The sequence below is a fragment of the Dromaius novaehollandiae genome, chromosome 1 (assembly GCF_036370855.1).
Source record: "Dromaius novaehollandiae isolate bDroNov1 chromosome 1, bDroNov1.hap1, whole genome shotgun sequence".
Lineage (NCBI taxonomy): Eukaryota > Metazoa > Chordata > Aves > Casuariiformes > Dromaiidae > Dromaius > Dromaius novaehollandiae.
In genome coordinates this window covers 207,639,200-207,656,323 of record NC_088098.1, presented here as the reverse complement: position 1 = coordinate 207,656,323, position 17,124 = coordinate 207,639,200, and the positions used below count along the sequence as shown (strand labels likewise).

Genomic DNA, 17,124 nt, shown 5'->3' with positions numbered 1-17,124 from the left:
TGTTTACTGCACAACATGTCTGGCAACAGATTACTCACTGAAGACTCCGCATTTTAAAAACATCCCATTTTAGTTTTGTCCCAGCTTCCCACTTCTCATTCTGACCTCAAAGGTAATCATTTAACAATATATTTAGACATATTCAGGCATCCTGTTCATTTTTTAAATATCAAGAATGTTGCTATGAAGGCAAGCTATTTTCCCCTTGAAAATCCATTTGTCTGTGCCTAAAGGCATCTAGGCATCTAAGAGTTGTTTTCATCACTATTACAGTGCTGATAATACATTACTGCAGTGCCTAGAAATCCTAACTGAGGTCTAGCAACTCACTGTTCTGCAGAAATACAGAACAAGAAGAATCTTTGCCCTAAAGAATTTAGAACCTAAAAAAAGACAAGAGACGTATGTGTATGCAAGAAGAACATGGAGAAAAGTAAGAAAATACTGTACATTTAATATGCTGAGACTGCAGACATCCAGTTTTTGATAATTCCAGAAGCATTAGCAGTATTAAAACCTACAAAGATTATATTCTAAACTTTCATTTTGTCTATATAAAGCATCTGTGCCACCGCTGCATTTGGTGAAACCACACTCTTCTGGAGCTACAATGCTAGAATATACCCAACCATGATGCTCAGAGCATCTGCATCCTTCCTCTGGTTTATAGGAATTTGCTGCCATTCTTGTCAGCTAACACTGACACCAATCCAGTACAGGATACCACTTCACAGCTCCATTTTGCAACAATGAAAAAACAAAGAGAAAAACGGAGGAAAGGACTCAAGGACAGCTTCTCTAAAACCTACAGAAATTACTTGGTGGAAAATGAGGGTATACACGCTTTCCTCAATGAGAAATTATTTGTGAAAAGCATTAGTAGAATGTGATTGCAAAGAGCAATAGAGAATTGTTGCTCTTTTGCACAGTGCTTTAGGGGAAGAGAACTTCTGCTTGGGCTAAGCAGAAGGCTTGGACCAGACACGAGGTGGGGGGTGAGCGGGCAGCACAGCACACAAGAGTCAATGGAACAAAGACAGGAGATGCAAACGTGTATGGCACAGTGCTCCTTGGTCTTTCTCCTGCCTTTCAACATCAAAAACTTTATCAATAAGAAATTCTAAAACTATTTAGAGAACTCTGTAACATTAAATCATAGTAGTGCTGAACTGAATAAAAGGGTTTTTTTTAAAAAAAAAAGACAACTCTGAAAGTTTACATGAAAGCACAGAATTTTTGTGCACATTTTCAAAGAAATTCAAATACAAATCTTCATTTTTCCTAGTTGCCAGTATTTCATCGGCCATAGTCAAGGAAGTTACCTACTACTTTATCTCAAAAGAACAGCACAGTCGGACTGGCCAAATGCACAGAGTAATTTCTCTGGGTTGTAACATTTCTCCTCTGGGAGGAAAATACAGTAGCAGTTATTTAGAAACCAATGAATAGCATCTATGTAAATTCTAGTTCACATAGTAAAAAGAATGTCCTTTCCCCTGTGTATACTACAGAGAAACATAATTCAGTCTTTTTCTTTTCCACTCCTCCATTACAAAATAAAGAGAACAAAAATGTTTACTACATAAGGAGCAACTTGGTCAAGAGTCATTAAGATCCACTAAAATCAGTTAATCATGTTATGAGTTAATGATGTGAATCACAACTGCTTCATTACTACTTTCTCCCTCTTTTCACAAAAGAGCTATGCCTTGGAAGAATATGGAACTGTTCTCCTGCAAGAAAATAAGAGTATTTACAAATATCAGTTATACTACTAACAGAATATCCTAGCTGTGACCAGTATCCCACAGGACTAGTCACTAGATGTGCAGTGCAGGATTCATCTCATCGGTACTTCAGGTGCTTTCAGCTCAGCTAGTCCCCCTGGACTCCCTTTGTAGTCAATGGAAAGAAATATTTCTACGGGAAGATTTATCTGACCAAATTTAAATACCTATCTCCAAATGACAAATTGCATCCTAGAGACCTGTATTTCACTCCTCTAACTATAAAAGAAGTGAATGGTGTGTAGCTCAGATGAGCTACACAATACAGTTAGCAAAATACATTTGGGTACAGAAAAAGGAAGTGCAAAATAATAGCAACATAATTATGAACAGAAAAACAAGTATAAGATATACCGCTATGCTCTGCCATCTGTTGCTTTTATTTCCGCTACTTTGGAGTTCCACAGCTGCTACCAACTACCCTGCTCTCACTGATCTTGCATAAGAACTTAGGTCAGTAAACACCTCTGGAGGTCACTCTGTCCAAACTCCCGCTCCGAGAAGGGTCAACTTTGAAGCTGTATCAGGTTGCTCAAGGCCTTGTCCAGCTTTGAAAGTATCTCGGGATGGAAATTCCATACTCTCATGGTAACCCGTTCCATGGATAACCACTCTCATGGGGACCTTTTTTTTTTTCTCCCCTTATATAAATGAAACTTCTTTTGCTGTAATTTGTTACTGGTGTCTCATATGTTTGCTGTGCACCTCACAAGCATATGGCTCCTTCTTCTCTATTAACAACTCTAACGTAGTTGAAGACTTCAGCCCGATCCAGCCCCACTCAACCGTCTCTTCTTCTGGCTGAACAAAGCCAGCTCCCTCTGCCTCTTCTGATGATGTCTCCTCACGTGCTCCAGCTCCTTTACCACCTTGGCAGCCCTCTGTGGATTTAGTACAGTACATCAATGTTTTTCTTGTACTGAGAAACTAAAACTGGACACAGTACTCCATGTGTGGTCTCCCAAGTACCACACAGAGGGGAAGAATCACTTCCTTCGACCTGCTGCCTACACTCTTGCTAATTCAGCCCAGTACACAGGTAGCCTGCACAAAGGTGCACTGCTGGACTCACGTTCAAATTCTTGTGTACCAGGACACCCACGTCCTTTTCTGCAGAGCTGCTACCCAGCCTGACAGTCCTCAGCTTCTGCTGTTGTATGGCATTATTCTGACCAATGTTCAGGACTTAGCTTTCATCTTTGTTGAGCTTCATGAGGTTCCTGTCTGCCTATTTCTCCAGCCTGTTGAAAGCCCTCTGAATGGAAGCTATAATCTGGAGATGAGCTACTGAGTTTATCAACTGCTACACCCAACTTAATGTCATCCATCAACTTGCTAAGGGTACGTTCTGTCCCATCACCCAGGTAAATAAGATGGACATTAATCAGCATCAGCACTGGTATACTTCTCTTAGAAGCAACACTAACCAGTCTCCAGCTGGACTCACTGCCCTTTGAGCCCTCCAGTCCAGCCAGTTTTTCACCCAACTTGTAGTCCTCCAATCCAATCCTGATTTCTCTAATTCAGTTACAAGGATGCTATGAGATCCTACATAAAAAGCCTTGCTAAGTCAAAGTAAGTAACATCCACTGTTCTCCCCTTGTCCATAGACCCAGCCATTTCATCATAAAGGACCATGAAGTTGTCCAACTATGATTTTTCTCAAATAAATCTGTGCTGCTTGCTCCCGAACGTCTCCTTGTCTTTCATGTGCTAACGTCCTCCTTCAGGATGACTTGCTCTGTAATCTTGCTGGTTTCTGAGGTTAGGCTGACTGTCCTGTTTTCTAGTCTTTGGGGAAGTCACCCCACAGCCTTCCAAAGCAGAAAGAGTGGCCTTTCAGTGCTACTGGCCAGCTCCATCAGCACTCTTGAGGCATCCCTACTGATCCCATGGATTTGTACATATCCAGCTTAGTTTTGTTCTAAACTCAATCCTCTTCTACTGTGGGTAGCAGTACCTCACTCCCGCTTACATTCTGCTGCTGGGCACAGACACTTGGGAGGCTGGAGAACATAACTTGCCAGCAGAGAGGCAAAGGAGGAAAAGGATGAAGTCCTCAATACAATGTCCTTTATCATGAGGTCACCCCACCTTTGGCAGCAAGCACACACTTAAGTAGTCTTTGTGCTGCTAGGTACCTGAAAAACCCTTCTCTAAGGGCCCTAACAGTTTCAACTCCAGCCAAGATTGGCTTTCCTACTTCCATCCCTGCGTGCCCATCCAATGCTGCGCTGCTCCTCCTGAGCAGCCTGCCCCACGGTCCACCTTCCTTTCAGCATTTGAGCTCAGTTAGTTCCCTGTTCAGCCAAACTGGCCTCCTGCTATGCCTACTTGGCCTCTTGCACATCAGACTGTACTGTTCTTGTGCTTTGAAGGGATTATCCTTGAAGATCAACCAGCTCTCCTGGGCTCCTCTGCCTATCAGAGGAGCAAGTTGCCAAGGCATCCTGCCTGCCAGTTCCCTAAACAAGCCCGTATTCACCATCCTGAAGTACAGGGTCTTTAGTCAGGAACTTGCCTTTAGAATCTTAAAACTTCACCATTCATGGTCATTACAACCAAAGCTGCCTTCCTTATTCATGAGTAGCAGAACCAGCAAAGCACTTCCCTAGTTGGCTCACTCAGCACCTGCATCAAAAAAATTGTCCTCCATGCACTCCAGAAATCTCCCGAATTCCCTCCCAGCAAGTATCAGATAGTAAGAGTCCCCCCTGAGAACCAGGACCTTCTTCCAGTTGTTTAAAGAAAGCTTCATCCACCTCTTCTTTCTGAACAGGTGGTCTGTAGCACTCACCATTCCATCCCCCTAGGCAGTCTCCCCTCTGAGCTTGACCCATAAGCTCATTTGTTAAACGCAGCAGTTGATTGATTTTGATAAACTTAAATATGGATAAATTTTTTCCCTTAAGAATTAATGGAATAGAGGGGAGACATATTTGACACGGAGGATGGAAGAGGATCACTGATATCTGTGAAATGGAGAAGACGCTGTCTGTCTTTCCAGAATGAATCATCATTCAAAAAGAAGTCAGCTTCCTTACCTATGAGACTGAATGCGTGACCATAACCCTCTTCTTGTTCCTTCTTTTCCTCTTAGTTGACTTACTTGACCTTCATTTATGAGGGACATGATGACAGTAATGAAAAAATAAGCATTCAGCACGAGGCAGTAAGAATGCTCACACTGAAGATTTACATCACTGACGCATCCCAAAAGGTCAGCCTCTCCTTTAAGTGATCATCCCAGTGATTCTGCTCCTGCCTCTCCATCCTTCATGCCACATATATTGTCCCCATATATTTAAATTGTGTGCATTTCATAAGTCCCTGCATGTATCCATGTCTAATACATGAACTGTTATGGGAAAAATTGCTTTGCTATTTGGAATATCACTAACTACGGTTCTTTTCAGGGACGCATCCTGGACAAACAGCAGGATATTCCTGTAGTAGACTAGTTCTCTGCTAGATGCTATTGATGACGGTAAACTTGAGTTTTAAGGAGATGTCTAAATGAGCATGACGTAGTTTTTAAGAAAGATCTTTCACATAAAAATGTCAATACCATCAAAAAAAAAAGGTTAAGAAAGGTGGGGACAAGACCAACAGGCAACGATCTCTTCCTTCTCTGCTATTTCATCATCTAGATAACCAAGTAGCACAGCAGGTCAGCTAAAGCTGGGGACAGATCTCCCCATGAAACAAAGACTCAAATTGATTTGCTCAGTTGTTTTTTCCTCTTTATCAAAGTGTTCTGATCTCTTGATGACATCTTCCTCAAAGTGAAGATTTGATGTTGGACAAAAACCTGGCAAAAGTCGTTACTAAGCAACTGGAGCTGCATCAGAGCCAGTTTCAAATGAAAGGGGCAAAGAAGAAAAAGCAGCCAAAACAATTCAGAGAGACAAAGAAACAGAAGATCTCATCAGCCAGCAGTTCCAACAATGCAAAAAAATCTGAAATAAATCCATATCAAGGTCTTTATAACTGAACTCCGAAATTCATTCTATATTGTAATTTTAACCACTGGTAAAACTCCTAAGTCCCCTACTTAGGTGCAATTTATTCTCCAAATTGGCGACAAATCATGTGGCATACTATATTGACCCAAAAGAAAGATGACCCCTCCCAAAGAAAGGTTATATGCAAAGATTTTTTATTCCATGCCTATAGTCAATACATGAGGATATATATAATAATAATATATAGCTCTTCACTAATTATTTGCCTGAGGTTAACTTACTTTCTTCTCTTACTTTTATTACTACTGTTTTCTGTTTTAATGTTTTATTTCCTTGCTTGTCACTCTTAACTATTCTCTGCTGCTTCTTTGAATTCAAAAAAATCATCTTCAGTTCCATACATGGATTTTTAATATATCACATATCTTAAACCCTTTATCTGAAACTTCTGGATTTATCTGATCCCACGCTGTCTTAAGCCCAAGACGAAATAGCATTGAACAAGGCCTCTTTATTTTCCCCGTTGGGGCTAGAGTATAATCTCCCACCAAGATAAATTCTGAGTATAAAGACTTCAAATATCTTTAGAGGATCTGTTCAGCACAGTATCAAGCACCTGCAGCTGTGATACCATTCCTCCTAGACATCAATATCAGAATTCATTTCCACAATAGTATTCTTCAATGGTAGAGTTAGATACCCTTTGAATGTATCTAGGATAAGAAGGATGCAGCCTCCTATTCCAAACAACATTCAGCCAATCCATCCGGAGGTATCCATCCTTGGTTTTGACACCTAATAGATACTGCATAAAACAGCTGTTTCTTCTGCACTGTTTTACACTTCAAGTTGGTACCAACTTTCTACCGTCTGCTAACAATATTACTGTAATACACGGGTTTTTTTTAAGTTTGCACGATAAAATTTATTTCTTCAAAGGTGTAACTGGCTGGCATGTCAAAACAAACTGGTGTCGTGTCTGTATTATCCATTTGGTATATAATTATGCTTTTTATATAATCCAGCCATATACTGTTAGAATGCAGTGAGTTTTTTGGAGATGTCAACATGTAGATGCTGACAAGGCAAAGCTCCCCTCCGTAAGCAGAAACTATGACTGTGCAGGAGCTGTACACACCAAGCACTACTAGCCTTGCATTCTTGCTACTCAAAGTTTTGTCCTCACGCTCTGTCTTCAGCTTTCAGCTAAAATGATTTCCCATATAACTGATCTTTGAACATGCACAAGTTTTACTACACGTTCTTCTAATTTCATGAAAAAGTCTTCTTCTGGATGTACTAAATTACATTCATGTTAAGTTAACACAAAAACTTCTGTTCGATTGTTTCCATCTCTGTAAATTTGCCTCCATGACATTAAATTTCTTCCCAGCCTCACATCTGTTAGCTTTTTTTTCCCGCATACAGAACCACCATGGCTTTAAACCTGCATCTCATCTTACACCTTTTGGTATATGCTCTTTTGCACTCATACCTCTGTCTCCAGAAGATCTGCCATTTCAAAATTTGCTTATAAGATTCAGGAAGACTCACAAAACTGCCAAATATCACAATGGACTTCTCTGAACTACAGTACTGCATACAGCTTCACAAGTGAGAGAAACAACAGCAGTCATATGCTCTCAGTATATTTTCTTATTCCAGCTTTGGGCCACTTCAAGCATATTTGTGCTTCTTCATCACTGCAAGTTCTCCTACACCACACAGTCATTTTAACGCAAAAGGCAGGCCACATTGAATTTAATATGACCCCCAATTTTTAACTTAAACTACTTGGAAAAAAACCTGACCAGGGACAGAAGGTATCCAAATATGTTTATCATGGTGGCTTGAATGTTTATTTCCAAATCCTGGAGAGATATAAGCTACACTTTTTTAGTATTTATTTTTTCACAGAAGTCTGCTGTTTTACAAGTAATATTTATGCAATACTACATCCCAGTTTCATACTGAATTACAGTTCTGATAACTGACAGCTGTGCGCTATCACTAACAATAACAGAAAAGCAGTGCATCATTAAAGAGTATTTACTTTGAAAAACCAATTTACGTTTTATTTACAGTGTCTCAATGTACAACATTGCATATTTTATATAAAACCTAAGTTTCAGTAGCATGGAACCTCCTATTCTGGAGGAGCAGCCATTATTCAGTAGTCACTATGTGCAAGAACTGACAATTTTTTGCATACGTACAACATTCTGCTACATATTACATCACCTACACTCTGCTTTCAATTCACCTGGTGTTAACCCGTCCAACATCATCAGCCTACAGCATGAAATGAAGACTTGAATGTCAAGAAGAGTTAATAGGCTGGCGGGATATTAGAAAATTCTTTAAATTTCTTTCAAATGCAGCTAAACAAAGCAGCCAGCCAAATTCCATGTTCCAAGTGGACAAATGTCACCAGCGTGCTCTTGCAGGGACTTTCTTCATCTGAAGAATCTAGCACCCACTCTTCTGGAGAGAAAGCAAGAGACTCCACCTTACCGAAACACTGAAGATTAGTCTATTTGACCACAGAGAAAAAAGGAAGGGACTTTCCCTGAATGCTCCATTATAAAACTTTGTGTTTATTTTTATACATATGATCTGCTCACTCACATTCATTTCACAGTTTTATATTATGCAACTGATTTTGTTGATATTACTGTTTACCACACTATCGTAAAAGATAAAACTTCTAAAATGCTGATAAAAACTGATAAACCTTTAAAGAAAAAAATTTACCCAACGTATCTCAAAAGTACAACTAGACCTTCAAAACTCCAAGGCCATTGCCATCAGCTTTTCTCTGACCTGTCAAGCTGGCCACAACAACAGCAAAATTGTGCACAACTAGAGCACAGTAGGTGGCTTAATTATTTTCTAGACTGGCCCTACTTTGCTACATAAGAGGTATTCATTTTAACCCAGCTATTATCCAGACATTTATTAGTCTGAGCATCTGTGACTGGAAACTATTTTTAAAAGTGAAATAAAAAGCAAAGAATTTGAAATTGATTTAATAATATAGACAATAAAGAAAAATATTATTGTTAAATATACCTTCCCATACAACAGTAATTAAAGTTGTATGTCCTTTACTTTTATAAATCACAGGAGGTCTTGGGAGATTTTGTCTACAGGTGCAGACTAAATCTCTTGCTTCTAAAATATATGATTCATCTGCAGACCAGAGTAAAAAAATCCAGTAAAAATACAAAACATAAAGATTAGTCTCTGAAGAAATGAAATCTAAGGGTTAAAATTTGATTTTAGGCTAAGTGCACAGTAGAATGGTATATGCCTGTAAAACTCTACAGAACAATAACCACTCTAAAATCTACACCTATTTACATAGATTTTTTGTCTTGTGAGACCAGTACATAACTATTATAACAGTATCTTAAAATCTCTTCAAATATTCATTAACATACCACTCATAGACAACAGACACTGAGGAAAACAGACTAGAGTAGGTCAATTATTCATCCATGTTTCCAGAAATAGCTAAAACTGGAGGTCAGAATGTGTGCTTCCTACCTGTATACTTAGGCCAGCAGTTCACAGATCTTATTCTAACATAATACTTCATTTGAGAAAAAATTCCACTAAAACCAGATTTAAAATATGAGTAACATACACTAATCAGCACTAACTCATTGTGGTAACTACACTTATTACAAGTTCTTCTGAAATACTCCATTATCTAAAGTACTCCAACAATGCTATTTAGCCGCTATTCTAGCCATATCATTGCTCTTCAAATTGCCTCCTCTCTCCATCACTCTTCTCTCTTTATCCCATGACTAGCGTGCAACTCTGGCCTAAAATGTGTGGATCAGTAAACAGTAACTGTACAGGGGCATATTATAAGGCTTGGATCATGCAACTTTCTAAACATGGGTTCCGTCATTTGGTATCAGATCTCCACTGTGGGGATACTGTGGCTATGCACTTACTGCAATTCAAGCACAGTTCCTACCCATACTGATGTCCAAGCTTGCGTAGCATCCAAACTTAATGGATCCAAAGCATGCCAGGCAAGAAAGCTTAAGCTTTCTCTGCCCCACAAATCAGGTATGTAACCACAATATAGAAGTGCAAGGGCCTAACTTTGCCTTTTTGGCCCTAGCCTGAAATTATCTGTTCTGAGAAGTCCAGTCACTGCCATAAAATCAGCACGCAATACACAGGTTGACTTAGATTTCTTAATAGGAAGGTCCAATACACGTAGTTTAAGTAAGATGTCAAACTCGTGCTGTGAGAACAGCGTAAGCATGCTATACACGAATCAGAGGTGAAGTTGGCTGACTGTCATATTACAAAGCACACAGTACAGCGCATACCTCAGTCTGCCTTAGGTCTCTGCTCCCACAAGCAGTCCAGAATGCATCTAAACACCACTTGCTATTAACAATCCAGTTCTCAGTCACAGTGCTCACTGAAAAAATGCTGCATTATCTTTCATGGCTCAGCACACCTAAGAATTTTGAGACGATTCACATTTAGTCACCCTTTTGTCTTCACTTAACCAAAGCACCAATCACTTTTCACCCCTTTCTCTCCTTCAGCTAAGACAAAACTCTCTTTGCCTTGTGCTACCCCAAAATTTCTTTTCAGATCAAATGATGTCTTCAGATTTTAAGTTATTTAAATATTTGCCACTGTTTCTGCTTTCTTTTGCCAACACCCACGTAAGAGGGATGTCAAAGGTCTACAAGTACTGCTACCACGAGCAAGCCAACACAAAGTGCATTTCTTCCACTTCTCCAAAATTACAGCTGTAATGTTAACCTGACTCCTTAATCCACTAGAGATATAAATCATTGATTCATTACAGATATGTCACACTATGGCGATGCATAAATGTCAACACAGTACTCTCAAAGAAGTCTAAAGAATTTTAACCCCTAGTCAGTTCCTACTTAAATGCTGGGCAATAAAATTGTAATGGTTAGATTTTTATAACCATTATTTTCAGTCTTGTATCTCCAAGCTTATTCTCTTATCCCTTAGAATTTGCCAGCTTCTTGCCAACGTTTATAGACCTACATCCAAAGAAATCTTCGACCCGTCACTAAATGTACTTAATTATAAAGCTATATATAGCACATTTAAGTAATCCTGTAGTTAGAAAGTTTTGTAAGTAAATTTCAGTTTTCACTGAGGACTTGTTTTCTCTGTACTACTGTGACTATTCACTTTATTCCTGCTCAGGCTTCAGGCCGAACCCACAGCTCGTGCTAAGGCCTGATGCATGCTGGGAGCAACGCCATCAGGCTAAAGCAAGAGCAACACATATGCCAGATACTCAAGGACAAAAAAAGAATGAGGTCTGCTCTCCTTGAAGTTTTATAAGTAACTGCTTGTTAACACCTCATAAAACTGAAACTCTCTGGAATTAGGTAAATCCTTGCCCAATAACTAAAACAACCAACAGAGATGGTATAGACCAAACTTCTAAGGTGGAAGGTACAAATACCTCAAATCACCAAAGCGGCCTTTGAAGTGGATCCATCAGCAGCCGGACTGCTGAGGCTCACACACTTCCCAGAGCGATTCAAGGAACATCCACGTTGTGGCAGAGGAGGAAGGATGAGCACTTTCACCGCTGGTTAGGTAACTGTTTTACTCACAAGTGAGTGATATTAACATATTATTAACAAATCAGCAAACTGGTGAATTAAGTAACTACAGAATTAACAATTTAGGTTAGTCTGCACAGAAGAGATTAACCCTTGTTTGTGTGGGTTTTTTTGGTTTGGGGTTTTTTTTTGTTTTGTTTTGTTTTACTTTTAAATGAGCTTGTAAAAATAAAGGTTGTTTCACACAGCACCCGGTCCCGTAAATTTGAGAGATCACAACGAACCATGACAGCTGCTCAAGCAATTAGCACTTTAAAAAATAGCTGGACCTCTTAGCAGCTCAAGGGACAAAACTAAACTCCATCATTTCCATTTTATGGATGAAACAGAGAAAAAGATAAAGCCACAGCTGCATAGCAAGTTAAAGGCAAAGGCAGTATTAAAAATAAAGACAAATCCAATTCCTTTGCTCCTTCACAGAAGGTTACCTCTGAGATGAGCTGCCATCTAAAATCTGTTTTGCAAATAAGGCCAGGAGTACAGCAGAACATTCACAGTCCTCTAAAATACGTTGATGATATACAAGGTGACCCAGTGCCTCAGTAATAGGGACACAGATTCATTTTAATACGCAACTGCTTTGACTGCTGTATAACAGGGAAATCAGAAGCACGTAAGCTTTACAGTAGTCTAAGATGCAGTTTTAAGCTAATATATTTTCAAGGGCTTGCACATGTTAATAGCTTGTGGGAATGCCATATTCATAATGTACGATACATGTGCAGAGCCTTTGTCACTGAACCAAGCCTATGGCTACTCTTTGTGTGCCAAGACGAGGGACCGAGACTCTGAAGAGCAGACACACTGTAGTGGTGTTTCCTGGACTGTAACAGACAGCACGCACTAATATCAGGGAACAACCATCACTGTGACAACAGGAGAGGCTTGGCTTCCTCAGGAACTCCACTCAATTTACAGATGGCCAATTTATCATCTTAAAGCTATGGAGAACTATTGGAGAATTATTATGATTATTTTCAGAATCTGCCACTGGTTCAGTAAACAACCCACCCTACAACTCTCAGTTACTCCCTCAACCACTAAAGAAGAAATATGTTTCTCCCTTCCCCAAACTTCACTCTGTAAAGAATTCGCATGGCGTTTTTCTCCAGAAGATATCAAACTGTAAAATATGCCAAGCACACGAGTCTGATAGAATATACAAAGTTACTGAGCCATGCGCTTCCATAATTGTCATATAAATTATGGATCAACATTAAGTGACCATGAATGGTACTGCAAGGGGATGCTTGTATGGACTGAATCTTTTTCTAGTTCAAGGGAGACCTAAGAGATAATCCTATTTAGTCATACATAAATCATCTCCCTTTTTAGTTGAACATCAGAGACAGAAGAACAGACAAGCAAAAAACCCTCAAAGCAAAAACTAATTTCCACAAGGGAAAATTAAAAAGAGAAACTTATCCACTTTAAAATAAGCAAGTATTTAACGTTTAAAAATTGCTAAAAAGTCCTAATAATTACATTTTCCAGAATAGTAAAAGTTTACATTACCCTTTGTTGGGTTTGTTGGCTTTCAAGAACTTTAAAGCTGTGCCTGATGCAATTACTTGATTTACTTTTGGAAGGTATCTTTGAATCATTTATTTCTATTTCAGACTGTAACTTGATAAAATCAATTTATTCTGCTTTACAAGCACATTTATTAATCTTGAGAGCCGTTATTTCTAAACAAGTGTTGAAAGTCACTAATTCCTCATTAAGCAGAAAGAATTGTTTGCTTTTGCATCATAACTGTCAAAAAAACAGAAGACTGATAAAACAAGACACTTGAATTATTACATCAAAGCACACAGGGTCCTTAATAGTTTATTGCACCCTTTCCAAGGAGCATTTTGCCATGTTGAAGTCACAATGAACCATGTGTCTGGAGAGATGTTAATCTTAAAATAATCCACTGTGGTCTAGATCAAGCTACACGTTTCTACATGGCTAACCAACTTTTGAGCGATGACGCATCAGTAAGAAAGTATTCAATAAACAAGAACGAAGCATGTAGGCGACTTCTGCAGTCTTATCAGGTGTCTATCTGCATTTTTAAACAGTTATTCCCTCAAAAAAAAAATCCAGTTCCAAGGGCTTTGTCAGACTCTGACTCTGGCAGACTGGCGAAGCGGAGCAGGTAGAGAAGAAGGCAGAACTTCCTTCTGCCACCTCTGCTCTGGCGGCGGCCACCTCCAGCTGGAAAATGCCCGAGCCCACACTACCATGGTGGAGGAAGGATCATTCGGGCCACAGCGACACGAGCCTGAAGCATGAGGCACCCCACCTGCCCACCCGGGCACAGAACCGCTTTAGAACAAGCCGCTCCGAGCCACCCCCGCCCGGTCGATGAACACGCACGTTAACACACACACATGCCCTCACACGCTCCCACATTCAACGGGCTGAATATTAATCTGCATTAAATACAGCTAATATATCGACATCACCCCCGGAAACCCCCACATACACGAGCTTTCACTGCAGAGGAAAGCAATCCCTAGGGACCTGACCAGAAAGTATTTATTTATATTTATATAAACTCCTAATCACGGCCGTAACGTCCCACCGAAACCAACCGCAGCCAGGCGAGACTGCGGCCTCGGGCAGCTGGGCCCGGCCCCCGCCCAGGAGCGCCGGGAAGGACCCACCCCCTCCGCCGCGTGGGATGGTTCATCCCGCCCGCCCAGCTGCGCTCAGCGCTGAAGCGCATCCCCCCGCGGGCCGAACCATCCCGCCGCGAGTGGAGGGGGGGGGTGCAGGTCGGCCGGCCGCTCCTCACGGCCCCCTCTCCGTCCCGCGGCGAGCCGCGGCCCCGCCGCCCTCCGGTCGGCCCCGCCGCCGCCGCCGGGCCGCCCGGCGCGCCTCACCCAGCTCCTCCCTGCCGGCAGCCTCCATGTCACCGCCGGCCCCTCGCCAGCCCTTCCGCCAGTGTGGAGCCGGCCAGCGCCGGGCGCGCCTGCGCATGCGCCCCGCCCACCGGGCCGCGCCCCGCCGCGGCGAACCATAGACACGAGCCGGAAAGAGAAGACAAGTGTGGGGAGGTGCGAGTCCTCCAGCGCCGGCCGTGCGGCGTGTGGGGAGCTCGCTGGAGCCTCCCGTCTGTGCCCCGCGCTGCCCGCTCCCTTCCTCCGTGCTCCGGCGCAGCGGCGGGCCCGCTCTGGCCTGTCCCGTTAAGCTCATAGCCCTTAAAATACGTGGGCCTGCTTGCGTGTGTGAGCAAGACCTGTCCGTAGGCCTGCCCCATTGCTCGCAGCAATGATTGTTGCTTTCCCCAAGTCCATCTTGATTTTAGACCACTGTCGTATCCTTTCTCTCCTACCTCTTTCTCAGATGTTTTCCATAGTCCCCTTTTCCTGTCTTTTCTAGATCTCCTATATTCATTTTCCTGTGGGGGCACCAGAACAGCAGTCATACTAGCACGCTAAGAACTGCTCTGCCTGCACCGGACTTTTTTGCTGCTGCTTTTTTATAATGGTTCATGTTTTAAATCTCAGGTGCTCAGTTACAGCGTGATCATTTTGCATGACGTCTCCGTGAATGTCTGTTTGAACTGTTCAGAGACCTCAGTTATGTTGCTATCTATAAATTATATTCCTCTCTGATGGGCATATGTTTGACTTTGCTCCAAGGCATCACTGGTTTGTGTCTTAAGAACGCACTTTGAAACCACCTTGAATGTGATTACTGCATCCCCGTTTCTTTACATCCTGAACAGCATATTGCCTGTCCATCAAAAAGCGATGACTCCTGTCATTCCATCACTGACATCAAAACATGTGTATACCTCTTCACCTTTTCCCAATTTCTTGGTCATGGTTGTAAACTTCTTTTCATACAAATTTCTTATATTCCGTGTTCCTATTTGTAATGGTCCTCTTGCAAGTATTCCTATTTTTGCCTTCCCTTGGTACAAATATCAAGCACTGAACTTTCTGAACAGTCAACATCTTAATGGCCAGTATTCCACAAAAAAGTGTATTTGATAGACTAAGAGACTCTTAAGTTTTTAGAGGAAAGTAGTTTGATGTATATTGAATGAGGGACTATTTTGTTACACCTTCCTGCTATGAAGTTTCATGCTATACATGAAACATCCTACATTTTTTTCTGTGACAGTTCTTCTGGAAGAAGGTCCAGAAGTTGATTTTCCATTGCATTCCGTGAGGCTTGCAGCTTGTAACTGAGGATTGCAGTCACGTTGTCAATGCAGCAAGTTGAGAACATAGATCATAAAAGGAGCATTGTGTTCAGCAGCTGTGCTTAAAACAGCAAAACTATTTTTCCCAAGTTTGATTGCTACAGCTTTGATGCATATGGAAATCTTAGATGGTGCCCACTGGAATCTGAAAAATATAGCTGTTGAGTGACAAAAGGTTAGAGGTCTGGTGTGTGTTGACTCTTTTTAAGCTTTGATGAAGAATAAATATGATTACAGAAGATGATGCAGCTGTCAAAAGTGCTGTTGATAGTTCATACTTCAAATACAAATTCTTTGCACAGTTCAAATGTCAGAAGCATATTAGAAACCACAACAATTTTTCCCAGCTTGAATCATTATCATGTGGCTAAAATAATTTTTTTTTCCATCACTTAATGAAAATTACAGATCTATATTTGCATATGGTTCTGCATGCACTGAGATTTACCATTTTAGCATTGCCAAAATCCAGGTTCCCTTTTCATATTTCATTTGATGGACTGTCAGAGTCAACTTCCTTTAGTTCAAAGTCAAAGTACAGCATCCCTTCTGTATGTAGGTCAGTTGGAAAAATATTACAAATATTTAGATCCTTGTGAATCTTTGTCCGTTCTTATATCATTCATCTTAAATATTTAAAATAAAAACAGATGGAGTGCATGACAAATTCAGTGAGTCCTGCACAAAAGGAGATAATAGGATCATTTGGGAGGTGTCTCAGGTTTGTAATGCATTTCCACATTATCCTGCTAACTACACCAATGTTATAGTCTCAAGAACAATGCATGAATTCAGAGGGTATCCTAGAAGGTATAACACTCCTACTCTAAACATTTCTGTGGGCCTACATTTGTTTGTGAAATTATCTAGGAGTCTAAAACTCTGCACACGGCCAGAGACACTGCAGCTCTTGACATCTGTCTCCAACTTATGGTCAATTGTGTCTTGTACCAGTGTATGTGCATAGACTTTCTGGGGTGCTTCCACACCCCTTAATAAAAGAGGACCAGAGGGGTCTTAATTTGTGGCCCTGTTCTGGACCTCTAATAAGCTTTCTTCAAAACTACAGCCAGCCGCAGTTCAAGAGACAGTTCGCTACAAGCCTGCTCTCAAAAAGCACTGTGAACAAGAATGCACAAAATTCGGCTCCCTCCATTTCCACAGTTCCCCAACACTATTCCAGTAGGCTTTGCACCCTCAAACCACCCTCATGTCCCCATGCAGTGTTTACAGGACATATAATATATACCCAAGAACTAAAGGTAGATGACAAGAGGGGAAACGGATCGTAGTGTTGTAAGACAAAACCCTCCCGTTCTAGAAAGGAATTCTGTTATTCATAGTTTTCACAGCTAGACATAATACATAAGCCCAGATCTCTCTTAAATTCACCAGCTGTGTCATGAAAAGACATGGCCCACCAGCAAAGCCCTCAGGTGGCTGTCAGCCACCCTTATACTCCTGCAATTCAGGCCTGCTTTGGGAACTAGTATAGCCTGTGGCATAAAGCATAA

The 17,124-nt window shown here is 41.1% G+C and overlaps 1 protein-coding gene across 1 annotated transcript in view; it reads right to left on the bottom strand.

Annotated features, from left to right (window-relative positions):
• Positions 1 to 14,387, bottom strand: part of SLC36A4 (solute carrier family 36 member 4) — a 129,934-nt gene extending 115,547 nt beyond the window's left edge. The window contains exon 1 of the mRNA XM_026109199.2: positions 14,280 to 14,387. Coding sequence (XP_025964984.2) covers positions 14,280 to 14,376 — 97 coding nt within the window. The 5' untranslated portion in view covers positions 14,377 to 14,387. The remainder of the gene's footprint in view (positions 1 to 14,279) is intronic.
• Positions 14,388 to 17,124: the final 2,737 nt, after the last annotated feature.